The 18,060-nt window shown below is 40.4% G+C and overlaps 1 protein-coding gene across 21 annotated transcripts in view; it reads right to left on the bottom strand.

Annotated features, from left to right (window-relative positions):
• EPS8 (epidermal growth factor receptor pathway substrate 8) overlaps window positions 1-18,060 on the bottom strand; it is a 201,755-nt gene that overhangs the window by 56,839 nt on the left and 126,856 nt on the right. For all 21 annotated transcript variants that reach the window (XM_043539352.1, XM_043539386.1, XM_043539365.1 and 18 more), the window contains 4 exons: window positions 5,716-5,783; window positions 3,372-3,533; window positions 3,021-3,170; window positions 518-600 (listed from right to left, as the gene is read on the bottom strand). In XM_043539352.1, coding sequence (XP_043395287.1) covers window positions 518-600; window positions 3,021-3,170; window positions 3,372-3,533; window positions 5,716-5,783 — 463 coding nt within the window. The remainder of the gene's footprint in view (window positions 1-517; window positions 601-3,020; window positions 3,171-3,371; window positions 3,534-5,715; window positions 5,784-18,060) is intronic.

Below are 18,060 nucleotides of genomic sequence, written 5' to 3'. Positions count from 1 at the left end.
AGCACCAACCCACCCCATCCAGGGTGCCATCTCCAGCTGTGGCCATCTCTGAGGATTCAGAGAAAAGAAACAACCAACCAAAGAAAACCCAGAATACATTTGGGGGGGGGGGGGAGAACCTGTCCTGAACCCAGAAGGTGACCACTTGAAGCATGAGGTTTTAGGAACATCAGACATTAATCGTCTCTGAATTCAATGCACTCCACTCCCCCATCCTTAACACATAAAAGCTGTTCTCACCCGCTAGAGGAAGTGGCCACATTCTCCCAACTGAACACAGTTATGTATACCACTGGAGTAGGAGAGAGTTAAGAACAGAAGCTGTAAATTTAGACAGTGAGAGAGAGAAATAAATCAAGCTGTTGTCCCTGATGGTGGGTGTATACTCTCCAGAAGATTACCACAAAATAGTAAAGAATAGTAGAGTTGGAAAGAGGAGAATGGGGGAGAAAAAGAAAGGGTGATTTTAAATTACTTTCTACTAGACTGTTCCTGATACTACCTGGAAGTTTTTTACCTGAGCGTGTCAAGCCTCTTCTTTTGTTTCCCCGCTTTGCTGTCGCTGATTGCACTTTCAATATCTTCATGAATAAAGCTAGCCTGCAGGGACAGAAACAGATGTTACCTGGCTGCCAAACACTTGAGTTGTTAACTAGGCTAAATAGATAGGATTAAAAATATCCACCTGCTTGTTTTTAGGTCCAGGAACATACGTATCTGAAGAATTTTCTTTCAACTCTATTTTCAATACAGTTAGAAAGACACACACACACTATTGTCTGGATGCGGATACAGATATCAGTGTTCGGATATCAAACTGTGCTCTGGTGCGTATGTTTGCAGTGTTGTTGTAGCCATGTTGGTCCTAGGATATTAGGGAGACATGGTGGGTGAGGTAATATCTTCTATTGCAGCAACTTCTGCTGGTGAAAGGATAGAGCTGAAGGACTCTGTGCAGTTCAGAAGCTTGTTCTCTTTCACCAACAGAAGTGGGTCTAATAAAAGATATTACCTCACCCAACTTGGCTTTCTGATGTATGTCTCATTTAAGCTGAAATGTGTCTGAACAGTTGTAATTATTTCAAGTCAATAATTATTGCCAGAGCAAATGATTTCTTCTTTCCTAGATGATGATAGTATTATGCAAAAAGAAAAGGAGGACTTGTGGTACCTTAGAGACTAACCAATTTATTTGAGCATAAGCTTTCGTGAGCTACAGCTCACTTCATCGGATGCAAGCTGTAGCTCATGAAAGCTTACGCTCAAATAAACTGGATAGTCTCTAAGGTGCCACAAGTCCTCCTTTTCTTTTTGCGGATACAGACTAACACGGCTGCTACTCTGATAGCATTATGTTAAGTTTTCTCAAGCATGTTAGTGAAAGGCATTGCTCATCAATCAACAAATAGCAACAGCACTAAAGATAAGAAAAGGAATGGTTGAACCGGGGTCCCAACCTGGGGCAGCTCCAGCATCTACACTGACTTCTGTGGGCCTGAGTCCAACCGCCCATATCCCAGAATTCCTAGTACCCATCCAAAATGTGGCCACTCTAGCCCCTTGTCCGTAGTGTAGCATGTGAAAACTTGACTGTCCACTGAACTTGGTTGTCCAAAGGACAAAGAAAGTTGGCCCACAGGATTGTCAAATACTTTTTGCAAACTCCCCAAGTATAAGTCCAGTGGGGGACCCACCACCCTAACAGGATCCTGGGACCCTGGATCCGAGCCCTGGGTTATCGTGCTGTGTGTAGGTGAAAGGGGGGTTAGGCTTGACCCTGAGTTTGAACCCTGGGCTTACACTGCAGTGTAGACACACCCATAGGCATTGCAATGAAAAGGTTAGGGAAAAAATGAGATGGGCAGGGAACTTCCTTCAGTATGAACTTTGCCACTAACTGAAAACCAAATGTATATAATCTCAGAGTTTGTCTGCACTACAGAGCCTTTGCCTAGCTATGCTGGCAGAGACCCCCTAGTGGAGATGCAGCAAAAACCAAGTAGATCTGTCAGCATGCCACCAGCCACACAATTAACCCAGTCATCTTCACAAATGTTTATTTGAAGAAACCCTACCATGTGATTACTGTTATTAAAAAAATAAGGATACAATAGGGTGACTATAACTACTATGAAAGAAAATTTAGAAGTTCCATGAAATTACCCATTAGAATTTGAAGCAGCAGTACAAATTATATTACCGCACATGCCAAAATGTACAATCCCAGAAATAAAGTCAAGTACTTTTAACAATTTTATTTACTCTAAAATATTGCTGGCTTATCTTAACTGGAAGCTGCAAACAAGATCTCTCTTTCTCTTGGTTTTGAGGATTTTACCTAGTAATATTCCCCCCTCTCCTGCTCTAGTTTTCTAATAGAGCACAAACCAATATTAGTCTATTTGCTTGCTTCCAAGCCTCTGGTCAACATAAATGACGCCAGCACCTTCTGGTGACTATAAGTCTGCCTTAGCACAAATAATCTGATGTCCTGCATAGGGAGAGAGAATACACGTGGGTAGAAGAGATTTAACTGCTCAACAAGAAAGGAATAGATGGAAAGGAAAAAAGCAGTAAGAACAGATATTTCTCATCAGCTTCTACGAATTTGTAATTATCTCTCTTGAGCTATTTTACACCATCTTCTTAAGAGACAGTATCAGTGATTACTACTAACATATACACACAAACCTCAGTGATCTATGAGCCTAATTTAATAGCTAAGCCTTGAACCTTACCCTCCCAAAATGCTCTCTCTAGGAAAGATTTATATGGGTGTGCATTCTACTAAGGTTTCAAATATCTGAGATATCATTACCCTTAATGAATATACTATAGTATTTTTATTATCATACTAAGAAAACTTAGTATTGTCAATATATTAATGCTGAAGTACAAATGACACAAGAAATGAACAAAGTACATTTTGTGAGGTGGTATCATTGATTTTCCCCCTTACTGTCAATTCACAAAATTACAAAATTCAAGCAATCTGCAATGGGTCCCTATTATTGCCTTACCTTAACCTCATCACATTGGAAAAGATGAAGATCTGGCTTGTTTTGGGCTGGTTCTTTGCAAACTAGTGCAAGAATAGAATCATAATTGCACGTGTTCATCACAGCTTGGCAATGTTGAACTGTGCTCAAAGGAAAATTCTCCAGTTCATTCTGCAGGGGAAAAAAAAAATCTTACATGTCTGGTTACCAAAAATTCAGTCTTGATCTCTGAAATGCTGCTGCAGTTTCACCCAAACAATGAAAATAATAAAGCCATAATTAAAATAATATAAAAAACCTTCAGACACTCTTTTTTCCTGCTGATTCCCTTCTTCCTTCCTGAAAATGAGAATGCCATTTACAGAGACCTACCTTTGATTCTAAGTCCACCAGACTGACAGCTTTGTCATCCACTTGAAGAATCATATCTTGAGTCCACACTTTGCCCTTGGCATCCAGCAACTTCAGCTTTCTTATTCCATCATCTACTGTTATCATAGCCTCTTTCCGGTCCAAAACAAAAGTGGTCAAGTGCTGATGATCGATACATGCGTAAAAAGATGCACACACATTAAAAGTCATTTTCCAAAACCAAATGTCGGCAGTAGTTACACTATAGTGAAACAGGATGACAAGCCATGCATTTAAAAAAAGAGTGCCTTTATTCATGACACACTCCATTGATAAGCTAGGATTTTTTATTCCATACTGTCACTTAAATAAAATCAACTGACGACTATAACCTACAATTTATCATCCTCTATCATTGTGTGAGTAGTTAAGCTACCTTGGATATTTTGACATTTATCAGGCATCACAATCAGGATTAAAAAAAAAAAAAAAAAAACACTCTCGAAACATGAATTTACCATGCATGACAAGTAGCAGCCTGGCACCTCTGGAAAGCGAAACACAGGCTACAGAAAGCTGACCTAGACTCTGTTAATTTGCCTCAACCCTGACCTGGGAGGTCCTCATATTTCTGTTAAAGCTGACAGCTAGCATACTAATAGCAATGATGTGGTGTTCATTTGTTTCTCAGAGATACACCTTCTAGATAGACGGGCCACTCATTTCATATAGACTACAAAATAAATATTATATGGTAGTACTTTTGTTCACTACCAGCCTGGCATGTATTTTATTTTTAACCAGTGGCCTGCAGATGAAATACGATCTTGCTGCCATTGCTCCGGATCCATCCAATTTCCTTGCTGTTATGATTTTGCTACGTTTATTTTCTAACGTGTCAACAATGCAAGGCTGCCCATAAACCATAACAGATCCAGTTTTACATTTTTACCCAAGAGCTCAAACTTTAACTCAGTCTCAATTATTTATTAATATGAATAAGACTGCATATCTTTTACATCATTTTAATTTTTAAAAAATTCTTCAGTGTGTTTGCATCAAATACACAAAATGGTATACCTATTAACTGTGTAACCAAGACAGTGGATGTGGCTGCTGCATATGACCAAATAATATTAACACAGAAATGAAAGGGAATTTAAACAACTCAAAAGGTAAAATAAAATTTAGTAATGAGATTATACTCATTGTTCACATGGCAACGCTTGCATTCCAAATACATGCAGAAATCTTTTATGCCAATACAGTACCAACACCTAACTTTAATTTCTAAAGTAGCCAAAACCATACGGAGTCAAAAGCAACATAAGTATTTCCTTGCCAGCAGATTGTGAAGGGGATCTGAGCAATAGAATGCAAGATGCTGCTGAGAACCATCAAACATGTAACAACAACTTACACAGGTACTGAATTTAAAGCTGAACAATGAGGAACTGTGAATTTATGGCATTGGCAGGACCTAATTTAGTCCCACAACAGTGCTGCTTGGTTACACAACAGAATGTCTACTGTCGTATCAGAATAAGGCTGTAATATGTCATCTTATATTTTAAATGGTCTTATATGACAAAGGATCACAAAGTACTGTACTAACAATATATGAGCATCCAGGACTTGCTTCCCTGCAAAATTTAAATGGATTTACTCCTGGGGTAGATCATGACATCAATATAAGGTAATTCTGCTCAGCAGTTTAGGGCAGGAAGCAAGAGATAAACTCTGCATTGCAAAGTAAGGGGAATTTGGTAGGCAGAACGTAATTAACCATAACAGACTGTAGCCAGCCCTGAAGTTAAGACCCCTGCTGTTGTGAAGAGAGTCTGAGCTCTCTGATGATGATGATATTTTATCAAAGCCTCCATTTTCCATATCATCCAACATGGAGCTTCAGTAACACAGAGCATCTCAACACTGTGCCTGAGGACTAGAAGGCAACAAGCTCAAGGAGAAAAGTGCATCACCTATTAAATTATCAGCATCACTTCCTGAGGCACCTAGATTTTGCATAGATACATCCCTTCCCCCTGCCAAATAGTAACTGCAGGCAATCCTGCTTTTCTCATAAAATCTGACACAATTGTAGCCCATTTTGGTCTAGCTGCAGGATCCAAGACATAATCAAATGTATATTATACTAAAAGTGACATTTGCCTGGCAAAACATTTTAGATGATGTATATGTCTTCAAATCTATGTACACTGCTGGGGGGGGGGGGGGGGAGAAAACAAACCATTACATATTATGCAGAAATGTACTAGAAAGAGTAAAATAGACCTTGCATTTTATCCTAAAAAAAACATGTCAGGGCATTTGTTATTTTTCCAATTGGAAATCTCTGTCTTACCTCCACATGATACTGTGAAGTTTCGGAGATGCTGCTGACACTGTCCCGTGCATAATTCTTTCTTTGCTCTAAAAAATAACAATTAAGAGACTAATTCTTCACCTGCTTCCATGTTGTGCTGAAGCTTATATCTTTTAAAACTGTCTCATAGATACCCACAATATTTTTATACAAACACAGAAAAAGAAAAGCTGTTACTTATTGTACTCAAAAGGAAAAGCCTTCACCTCATTGTAGCCTTGAGCACAATATATATCCACATGAACAATACCAGGAAAAAAGCCAGTAGGAGGCAAACAAAATGCTAGATGCAACAACTCAAAATACAGCGGGTTATTGGCATTTTAAGTATTGTTTGAAAATAATGTATTGTGAACTTTGAATATTAAATCATTGACTTCCCACTTATGTAGCTAGCAAAACTGATGTGGGGCTTTTCGTATATGCATTAATGTACTCTGAAACCAAGTGTGCCTTGTTATATATTACTACTCTATAGCTAAAAAGCCCCAGGAATTAGCAGAAAAAAATCCAAATCAATATTTTAAATATTGGGGTTTGAAACTGAATATTTTAGAAATTATTTTAAAAACACAAAAATCTGTTTTGCCTTTCTTTCTTTCTGACTTCTTAAATATTAAAAATAAATGAATTACCAGTGCAGAAATAGGCTGAGAAAGGACAAATGCAGAAGATGCAGTACAGAACTACCACACTGAATTACTCTAACAGAAATATCTTATATTCTTCTGTTATATAACGCTGCAAAATCAGAAATATCATCTTGGGTCTATTTTATGCCAGTGGGGAAAATATAATACATATTACAATGTCATAATCAGTGAAGAAAACATCTCATCTTAATTTAATACAAAAATATTCTCAATGTAATATTTGGAACCTTTACTCGTAAATCACCGAAGGGCCTAATCTTGCTTTCTTTTCTCAGGCAAATTTCCAAGTGAAGTTAATCGGAGACCTGACAGGATAAAGGTTTGCAGGATTTAGCTTTCAGTATTTTTGTTTTTTGAAATAATCAATTTTTCTGCCTTAAGATGAGATAAATGAGCATTTTGATTAACTGGGTTTCAAGCTGCGAAAAACTGATATGTACAGCGTATGTCAATTTCACCATAGAGGCAACTGGTGCATGAGAGAAAAATTAACTGTGCTACTGTAGTCTCCAAGAGCTAACTATATCAAAGCACTACTTCAACTACTAAAAATGAAGGCAGGTTTGGGTTGAATAGGTATTTAAGGCCTTAGGGTCTATAAACTATGTAGATCTTTTGGGAGGGCCGTATACAGCAGAAGAGAATGATACCCATTGAGGTCTTAGACCAATGTTAAACCAAGGGCCTTGCCAAACTGTGTTTCTTTACATGGGTATTCCAAGTCAGGTAGAATGTGGGTTTAATAACAGAGGACCCCTATGCTGCAAGAAGCGAAGTAGCCTCAACTCCCATGATTTCAGTGGGAAATTACTTAGCAGGTGATAGTTAGCAGGAGGTACAGGCCCACAGTTTCATCGTGTCTGGGCATCTCACAGAAGGCAGTCAGTTACAGAGCCGTCATTTTTCCCAGAAGGCCAGTGTTGCTTACTGAAATAGGCAATTAACTAACAACAGTTATTCAGTTTGCTTTAGTGAGATTAGTCTGCAGTACAATCAACCAAATACCAGACTACTGTGGATTACCAGAAGATGCATTTAGGATGGGGCACAAGGGCATACTCTTAAAAAAAAAAAAAAAAAAAAAAAAAAAAAAAATCCCCATCATCTGCTCTAACTGAATTACTTAGAAACACCAATACAAATGTCCTTGACATTTAATGCTTTAATTTAACTGTTACTAATATTTTTGCTTCTGCAGCATATTACTTATTTTCAGAAGTGTATTTAAAAAAAAACACACCACACACACGCACCCCACAAAACACTCAATATACCATTTCTATTTCATTTGCTACCTTTCTTTTTTTGTTTGGACGATGATCTGAAGAAGTAAAGTCCATCTGTTCCTAACAAAACAAGGGAATTAAAAAGCAATGTCTGGTTTAACCCAACAGCTATAATTATTTCCATCCCAAAGATGACAGGGCAACAGTATTAACTTACTAGCTGTAAATGAATAATTGGATGTTGTGCAACAGGAAAGAGGACATGTAGAAAAATGACTGTACATTCTGATTTACTGAAAGCTTGACCTGCTGGGCTTTTTCAAACAGAAGGTTAAATAGATTAACGTTTTTGCTTTCACCAAATTAAACCAGACAAGAAATTTTACATCTGCTGTAAGGTCTGCAAAACTCATTAATATGAAAATACACGCCTCTATTATACTTATACATTAGAAACTTTGGCTTGCATGGTGGTTACACTGCATTTCATTTAAGGTGATACAGGCCAACATGCAGCTCTTCCAAAGGGTGGTCTATGATCTTTAGTGTGCACAATTGCTAAACACCTTAGGCCTTAGTGCAAAGATAGTACCTCCAAAAGCACTGTATGACAGCAGCAACGAACATGTCCCCATCCAACAGAACAGCACAGCACTCTCGGTAGACAAGATGCCACTTGAAATGTTTTCAGCCCCAGGAAGGTAATAGTTTTACACTGTTACCTTTATTTTTTATATATATTTTTATATTTTTTATATATATATAAAAAGTAACATGTGGTGTGCGCACACACTCTACTCAGAACAAAAAAAAAGCCGTTTATAAAAATCAGAGAATTGTAAGCAGAGCTTACGAATATCTATATTCGTCACTCAACTGTCTTCACTATCATTACAGATCCAGCAGAGTTTCCTCACCATTTTTTAGATATCTACATGTGTGTGATGTTTGGCAGCACCTGATAGCAATCTCTATCTCAATTACGAGGGGCACTCTGCAGAAAATATTTGGGAGGCCAGTCACCCAGCAGAGACTACCTCACAGATGATTTGGTATGGTGCTAGATAACGGATATAATACACATTCCAGAAGTAAAGGCAGAAAGCTTGAAGTTCTATTACAAGGAGAAATTAAGAATTCTATTGGAGAAGTCCTCTTACAGTATTTTCCATCATGCATTATATAATCCCAATTTGCTCAACTCTGTCTGGCAAAATCAGACAGATTCTACCAGATCCCACTTATTCTCTCAATGATGGTTAAACACATTAGCAGAAACAATTACCGCACTGAGACTTCCCAACCTTTAGGGAAAATATCTGCCAGAGAATATATTGTATACTTAGAGCTGTTCCAAAATTTGGCTACTAATACACATACATCCCAATTTCCGCCTAAATACTGGTAGCCATCACCGACAACAATTTTTTCAAATACTCATTTAAAGATCAATGGTTAGGAAGCTTCATTCCCTTCCCTGACATGGCCAACTCAGTTGCTTATTACTATGTCTTTCTCAGAGCCAGTTCACAGTGACTGCTCAGGATGGGTTGACTGAAGGAAAAGCTATAAAGAAGGCTCACGAGCGACAGTCTCCGTTCTTGAAATAGACATTAGTGTCCAGAATTAACTACTTCCTGAGGTTTTCCTTTTTTGTTAATTTCAGTAGAAAACATCAAACATCAAAGGAAACGCAGTGGATCTAATTTACCTAGATTTCAGTAAGGCGTTTGATACAGTGCCACATGGGGAATTATTAGTTAAATTGGAAAAGATGGGGATCAATATGAAAATTGAAAGGTGGATAAGGAATTGGTTAAAGGGGTGACTACAGCGGGTCATACTGAAAGGTGAACTGTCAGGCTGGAGGAAGGTTACCAGTGGAGTTCTTCAGGGATCAGTTTTGGGACCAATCTTATTTAATCTTTTTATTACTGACCTCAGCACAAAAAGTGGGAGTGTGCTAATAAAGTTTGCGGATGATACAAAGCTGGGAGGTACTGCCAATTTAGAGAAGGACTGGGATATCACACAGAAGTATCTGGATGACCTTGTAAACTGGAGTAATAGTAATAGGATGAAATTTAATAGTGAGAAGTGTAAGGTCATGCATTTAGGGATTAATAACAAGAATTTTAGTTATAAGCTGGGGACGCATCAATTAGAAGTAACGGAGGAGGACGACGACCTTGGAGTATTGGTTGACCACAGGATGACTATGAGCCGCCAATGTGATATGGCCGTGAAAGAAGCTAATGCGGTCTTGGGATGCATCAGGCAAGGTATTTCCAGTAGAGATAAGGAGGTGTTTGTACTGTTATACGATGCACTGGTGAAACCGCATCTGCAATACTGTGTGCAGTTCTGGTCTCCCATGTTTAAGAAGGATGAATTCAAACTGGAACAGGTACAGAGAAGGGCTACTAGGATGATCCAAGGAATGGAAAATCTGTCTTAGGAAAGCAGACTCAAGGAGCTTGGCTTGTTTAGCCTCACCAAAAGAAGGCTGAGGGGAGATATGATTGCTCTCTATAAATATATCAGAGAGGGAGAGGAATTATTTAAGCTCAGTACCAATGTGGACACAAGAACAAATGGATATAAACTGGCCATCGGGAAGTTTAGACTTGAAATTAGACGAAGGTTTCTAAACATCAGAGGAGTGAAGTTCTGGAACAGCCTTCCAAGGGAAACAGTGGGGGCAAAAGACCTATCTGGCTTCAAGATTAAACTCGATAAGTTTAAGGAGGAGAAGGTATGATGGGATAACATGATTTTGCCAATTAATTGATCTTAAACTATTCATGGTAAATAGGCCCAATGGCCTGTGATGGAATGTTAGATGAGGTGGGATCTGAGTTACTACATAGAATTCTTTCCTGGGTATCTGGCTGGTGAATCTTGCCCACATGCTCAGGGTTCAGCTGATCGCCATATTTGGGGTCGGGAAGGAATTTTCCTCCAGGGCAGATTGGAAGAGGCCCTGGGGGGTTTTCACCTTCCTCTGTAGCATGGGGCACGGGTCACTTGCTGGAGGATTCTCTGCACCTTGAAGTCTTTAAACCATGATTTGAGGACTTCGATAGCTCAGACATAGGTGAGAGGTTTATTGCAGGAGTGGTGGGTGAGATTCGGTGGCCTGCATTGTGCAGGTGGTCAGACTAGATGATCATAATGGTCCCTTCTGACCTTAATATCTATGAATCTAAATTTCAGCCTAAGGGTTCTACCTGCAAAACCCTTTAATCCCTGACCCTAGTTTGCATTTCCCTTCAAAAAAGGGCTACACAAACAGCTTTATATTCTGGATTGGCGCTAATGTGCCCTATATGGTCTGGCTTCCAGCATAAATTAGCAAGAGTCAGCAGAATAGCTCTGCCTCTCCTTGCAGGGACCTCAACTCAGAGAACCTGTCACAAGACTCCACTCCTTTAGCACTTGTCCTTCTCAGTTCCATGTTATACCCTTCCACTATTATCAGAGTTCTCCACACAGGGAAGATTCTCTTTTGTACTTCCCTCTTAGGGCAATTATTCTCATGCCCTTTCTTCTGGGCATCAGAGGTCCCTCCTGCTCCAAAATTATGAAATTCTCTATGAAGGAAATTTAAAACATTAATAAATAGTTTAGGGTTGATCAAAACATTTTGTTTCAACAGTCTTGTTATGATGTCAACTTTTTATTTTGTATTATATTATATAAAAAGTCATTTCAAAACAAAAAACTAAAATGTCTCATTCCAAAAATGTCAAAGTAGGATGTCCCGACATTGTTGGAACTTTACCCCTCCCAATTTTCTTTTTTAAACAAAATATCCAGTGAAATTCACAATGAATTTTGATTTCAAGAGACCTGCAGATTTTGACAGACTATTCCTCCAAGATTTCACCGATCAGATCCATTTAGGAATTTGAAAATGTTGGTCCAAATCTTCCCTTAACCAAGATCAAGATGATAAATGTAGAGGATATGTCCCATTAAACACACACACACACAAACCCCAAAACCTTTCATTTGCAAGTGTCAGGGATTAATTTTTCAACATGTAGTTTTTTCATGGTTTTTCCTACAGTAACCTGCAGACTGGATTACTGCATCACCCTCCTCAGGAAGCTACTCTTGAGGCCAGTATGACTGCATGATGTAATAATACGTTTGCCTGTCTGTAAGACGAATGAATTTTCTAGTATTTGATTAATACAACCCTTTTCTCCTTTTTCATTAATTTATGTCTACCATAAATTTCCTGGATTTCAAATTCAATGTTTGAATATTTCCTTAAGTGATTCTTTTTTTAATTAAATACATATTTAACACAGTAAAAATTATTTATAAAATACCCAAACTAATTCTGCTATGGATGGACTAGAAGTTTGGTACAATCAAAATAAATTTTCTATCTGTAGCCTTCACCCTCCACACATGTGTGTTGGCAAAGGTCAGCTAATAAAACAGAATAAGGAAAGCAATATCTAAATAAGAAATTCGGTTTGGTGAGAGTAGATATTGGTATGTTTTTTAATACCAACATTCTGCTGCAATAAGGTTGAAATTAATCTCTGTGTACAGGGGAAACACAAAGACTGTGCAATACTTAAGTCTCATTTAATTGGTCAAAAATAGGACTTAAAGTAGCACATTCACTTTGTGATGGCCCTCCAGATAGAAGTGAATTTCATCCTAAATTTTCAAATATAACGTATATGAATATCACTTATTGCTCTATCCACTTTTCTGCTTCTAATTAGGCTTGGTCCTAATACCACTTCCAGATATTTGGTTAAATGTTACATAAAACTCAGTAGAGCCTTAAATTAAATTTTATCTCGTTTCTACTAATACACTTTTGGAAACTCTTACAGCAGCTCCAAAAGATTGACACTGACATTTCTTAGGCTCAGGCCACACTGTTTTTCTGCCTAAGACTAAATAAGTACGACTCTCTGATGTGCTTACTGGAATGAAATCCAAATGTGGAAATTAAAGTAACTAATTAATATTCACTAGTATCATTTTGACAGCCATACAGCAACACTGAAGTGTTTGCCATTTGCCTGCCTATTGCAAGGTATTTCAATAAGAATATTTCTCACTGTGACTCTTGAGAATGAACTCTGGAAGTTGTTGATTTAATGAAAGTTAACACTTTTCCCTTTATGCTTTCACTCTCCAGTGTAATCATCTTGTTTCCCAGGTCCAGCTCATCGGTTCCCTCCACGCATGAAGAGAGTTATTAAGGCTCCACAACGGGCACAGCCAGACAGAATTAATACAAGTGTCAAAACCATTGAGCTTATTCTATTTAATCACATAGTCCTTCTTTTAAAACCATGTTCATATCCAAAACACTAAGCTTGCAGAAATGCAGTTTAGCACGAGTACCATGGGTAATTTAAACAGTTGAAATGCCTAAAACAATAGCTACCTACGATATTTTTTTTATGATGCTAAGGAAAAGAAACACAGATTTAAGTCAATCTATTAATTATGCTCCACAGCTGAAGAAGTCTAATCAAAAGAATTTTAACAGCATAGATCTAAAAATCAAATCATGTCCTAAGGTAAAATCTTTGTACCACTTTACTCATAGTGTGGGCTCTCTGACTGTCTAGGAGATTCACTATTCTACTCTAAAACAGGTGCTTACATTACATTCGTCACCATAGTATCTGAGTGCCTAGCTGAATCTCTGTCTGCTAACTATCTTCTCAAATACACATTAGAACACTGATTAAGATCTGGCCACGCAATCACAGACATGAGGGTCGCTATCTTAAAGCAAAAAAACTTCAAATCCAGACTCCAGCGAGAAACTGCTGAATTGGAATTCATTTGCAAATTGGATACTATTAATTTGGGCTTGAATAGAGACTGGGAGTGGCTAAGTCATTATGCAAGGTAGCCTGTCTCCCCTTGTTTTTTTCCTGCAAAACCTCCCCCAAGACGTTCTGGTTAAACTTGGATTATTGCTGTGCACATTGTAAGATGAGCTGTTGCCAGCAGGAGAATGAGTTTGTGTGTGTGGTTTTTGGAAAAAAGGGGGGGTGGGGGGGGGTGAGAAAACCTGGATTAGTGCTGGAGGTGACCCACCTTGATTATCATGTGCATTATAAAGAGGGGTTTCAAAGGGGGATGGGCTGTTGCCGGCAGGAGAGTGAATTTGTATGTGTGTGTGAAGGGTGAGAAAACCTGGATTTGTGCTGGAAATGGCTCTACTTGAGGATCACTTTAGATAAACTGTTGCCAGCGGGGGAGTGAGGTGGGAGGAAGTTTTGTTTCATGGTCTCTGTGTGTATATAATGTCTTCTGCAGTTTCCACGATATGCTATGCATCCGATGAAGTGAGCTGTAGCTCACGAAAGCTCATGCTCAAATAAACTGGTTAGTCTCTAAGGTGCCACAAGTACTCCTTTTCTTTTTACGAATACAGACTAACACGGCTGTTACTCTGAAACCTGTAAGATGTGATTGTAATTCTTCTTCTGATGTGGACTTGTCTACAGTTATCCGTGCCTTTGGAAACTCCATTAGTATTGTCAACTCTCCGGAAATTATTGTGATTTTTGCCCCTGCTGCAGGCAATCTTGTGATGATGGGAAAAGGTATAGCCTTCATACCATTTTGGGGAAGCAAACAAGAAAGAGGGAGGGACTCCCCTACACTCTGACCTGTAACCCAGTGGAAGGTACACTCAATTGCAAGCCCAAAGACTCAAGAGTTCTAGTCCCAGCTCACTTACTGACTGCTGTTAATATTTTTGTGCCCTTCACAACTTACTGTGAACCAAAGTTTCATACTTTAAGGGGTAGCTATCACTCATCAGTTTCAAAGTTAAGATAAGCAAGAGCTTGCACAAGGTCCCTTCAGGAAGAGCTATGAACAGAATCCAGGACTCTAATAGAACTGTCAAGTCTCAACCACTTTGCCAAACAGTCTTTCTGAAGGAACGTGACAAATTAGGGGCCTGTGCCACCCATACGAACAGTGTGGCTCTGTGTCACCCTCTAGTGGCTAGACCACATATGATGTCTATGATTCTGATATTACTTTCATACTAAGCCACATCATGTTCTTTAGCTCAAGTGGTAAAGGCTATGTTTCTACATATAGAGGTCCCAGGCTCCATTCCAACAGATGAGCCAGACAGGAGTGATGTTACCTTTAGCTATGCTTTCTGTAACCATAAGGAAACATTCAGCTCACAGAGCAAGAAACAGAAATCAGGAATCCTGATGTCTCGTATTCCACTGCTTAGAAACACTTATTCAGTCCCAGGGCAATCTATGTATGGTGCATAGTCTTTCTCCCCATAAGGGCTGGTACACAGAAAGAATAAAAGCATTGTCCCCCACCCTTCACTTATTTCACAGTTTCATAGAGTTTAAGGCTAGAAGGAGCCATTGGATCAGTCTGACCTCCTGTTTACCACAGGCCATCAAATTTCATCCAGATACCCCTATATTATACCCAAAGACTTTAGGAGTACTTGTGGCACCTTAGAGACTAACCAATTTATTTGAGCATGAGCTTTCGTGAGCTACAGCAGTGAGCTGTAGCTCACGAAAGCTCATGCTCAAATAAATTGGTTAGTCTCTAAGGTGCCACAAGTACTCCTTTTCTTTTTGCGAATACAGACTAACATGGCTGTTACTCTGAAACCAAAGACTTTAGTTAGGCCAAAATATTTCAGTTCTCAGGAAACTGTGTGCCACAGGTAGAGAACAGGAGAGACCAGGGTACCACCAATGCCCGAGGCCCCTGCCATGGCAGGGAATTGATAGGTGAGATATGCCCAGATGTACAGGTGCCCTGGCGGGGGAGGAGGGGGACTATTTTCACTGATGGGGCTATTCCGTCTGTGCTGCAGCAGTGGAGATAGGCTTGATGGCAATCCAAACAGGGGTTGCGAGAACTGCGCACTGCTGGGACCACACATGCATGTAGACACACACCAGGAGAGTTACAGAAATATTAGACAGACCACACAATGGTTAGCGAGACAAATTTCTCTCAGGTAGGCAGTGCTGAAAGAACTAGACAGATTCAAAATGCTCTCTGCCCTTTTGGATAAGGGACAGGGCCAAAAGGATTATGCTGATTGGGCCTTTTGGATCAAGCATTTTCCTGAGGCAGGGCATGATATGGATGGAGGGGGGTGGGGAAAGAGATAGAGTGGGTGCAGTTCTCAGAGCAAGAGGTGCCCTGTGTCTATGGGGCCAGGATAGCCTATTCCAGAGGTGGGCAAACTACGGCTCGCGGGCCACATCCAGCCTGCAGGACCATCCCGCCCGGCCCTTGAGCTCCCAGCCGGGGAGGCTAGCCCTCAGCCCCTCCCCTGCTGTCCTCCTCCCCCACAGCCTCAGCTCGCCGTGCCGCCAGCACTCTGGGCGGCGGGGCTGCAAGCTCCTACCAGACAGCCCGGCTGCAAGAGCCGCCGGCCTGCCCCGGTGCTCTCGACTGTGTGGCGGGATGGCTGGTTCTGGTTGGGCAGTGCGGCTGCCAGTCCTGGTAATCTGAGCGGCATGGTAAGGGGGGGGGAGGGGGGAAGAGGAGCAGGGGGGTTGGATAAGGGGCAGAGGGTTCTGGGGGGCAGTCAGAGGACAGGGAGCGGGGGGGTTGGATGGGGCAGAGATTCGGGGGGGGGCGCGCTCAGGGGATAGGGAATGGGGGGTTGGATAGGCGTGGGAGTCCCGGGGGGGGGCCGTTAGGGGCATGGGGTCCCGGGGGGTGGTTAGGGGACAAAAGCGGGGGGGGCTTGGATGGGTCGGGGGTTCTGAGGCGTGCAGTCGGGGGCGGGAAGTAGGAGGGGGCAGATAGGGGGCAGAGGCCAGGCTGTTTGGGGAGGCACAGCCTTCCCTACCCAGCCCTCCATACAGTTTTGGAACCCCAATGAGGCCCTCAGGCCAAAAAGTTTGCCTACCCCTGGCCTATTCTTTCAACCCTGACCGCCCCCCAGAATTACAAAACAGAAGTACCAAGTTGGGTCCAACTTCTACAGTTGAAGTAGAAGAGGTCTCTGTAGCAATGGGAAGGATGGGTTCAAATTCTGTTGATGACCCATGTGAGGATGAAAAAACAAAGCATGTATAAAAGTTAGTATAAGATCTCTGGAGTAATTGATGGGAGATAATTGGCCAACTCTACTGAACACTGGTGAGGCCTCAGATGGAGTAGCGTGTCCAATTCTGGGCGCCACACTTTAGGAAAGAGGGAATAATTGGAGAGAGTGCAGAGGAGAGAAACAAAAATAAATGGTTTTAAAACCCCAACCTATGAGGGGAGGTTAAAAAACCCTGGCATGTGTAGTCTGCTGCTACTCTGAAACCTGTCATTTTACATAGGCCACCAAATAGCAATTATATGATAACTGTCAATTAATACTAATCTGGGCTGGATTCTAAGATATTTAGAGACGAAAGCCTCTTCTGTCCATCACTAATCTCAAATCCACCCACATGGCTCCTATTTTTTTCATAAATGAAAAATTCCATACCTGAAATTACCTATTGTGTTTGAAATAAAAACTCAGGAAGATACAGCACTTCAAGACAAAGAACGAAGTCTACATTTGTAGAGAATTATGCTGATTCTGCCACACTTCTTAGTTTAAAATGAATGGGTGATAATACAGAGCTGGGAAGACAGCCAGAAGAGTAAAGATGTGTCCTGGTCACATAAAAAATGTTCTGTTAAACATAACTTTGATCAACACTTGTCTTACTGGGTTTTCTTACCTACTTCCTAACGTTTTAATTATGTGTGATTTGTTTGTCCAGGGAGTGCATACAGGATGCAGAAATTCCTGTTTAAAAAGGATCACTAAGGAATTTAGTATTAAAATAAAAGGAACTGTACTTGAGCTATGTTAATAGAAATGCAGGACTGGAAGGGACCTCAAGAGGTCATCATGTCCAGCTCCCTGTACTGAGGCAGGACCAACTAAACCTAGACAGTCCCTGACAGGTGTTTGTCTAACCTCTTGTTAAAAACTTCCAGCGACAGGGATTCCACAGCTCTCCTCGGAAGCCTGTTCCAGAACTTAACTACCCTTATTGTTAGAAAGGGTTTCCTAATAGCTATCTTAAATCTCCATAGCTGAAGATTAAGCCCATTACTACTTGTCCCACCTTTAGTGAACATGAAGAACCATTGATCACCATCCTCTTTATAACAGCCCTTAACATATTGGACAGTTAACAGGTCCCACCACAGTATTCTTTTCTCAAAACTAAACATACCCAGATTTTTTAACCTGTCCTCATAGATCAGCTTTTCTCAATCTTTTATTGTTTTTGTTCCTCTCCTCCAGACTCTCTCCAGTTTAACCACGTTTCCTAAAGTGTTGCACCTAGAATTGGACACAATACTCCAGCTGAGGCCTCACCAGTGCCAAGCAAAGCAGGACAATTGCCTCCCATGTCTAACATACAACACTCCTATTGATA

Source organism: Chelonia mydas, chromosome 1 (genome assembly GCF_015237465.2).
Source record: "Chelonia mydas isolate rCheMyd1 chromosome 1, rCheMyd1.pri.v2, whole genome shotgun sequence".
NCBI lineage: Eukaryota > Metazoa > Chordata > Testudines > Cheloniidae > Chelonia > Chelonia mydas.
The sequence above is the reverse complement of the archived record's forward strand: the minus strand, read 5'-3'. Positions and strand labels throughout refer to the sequence as shown.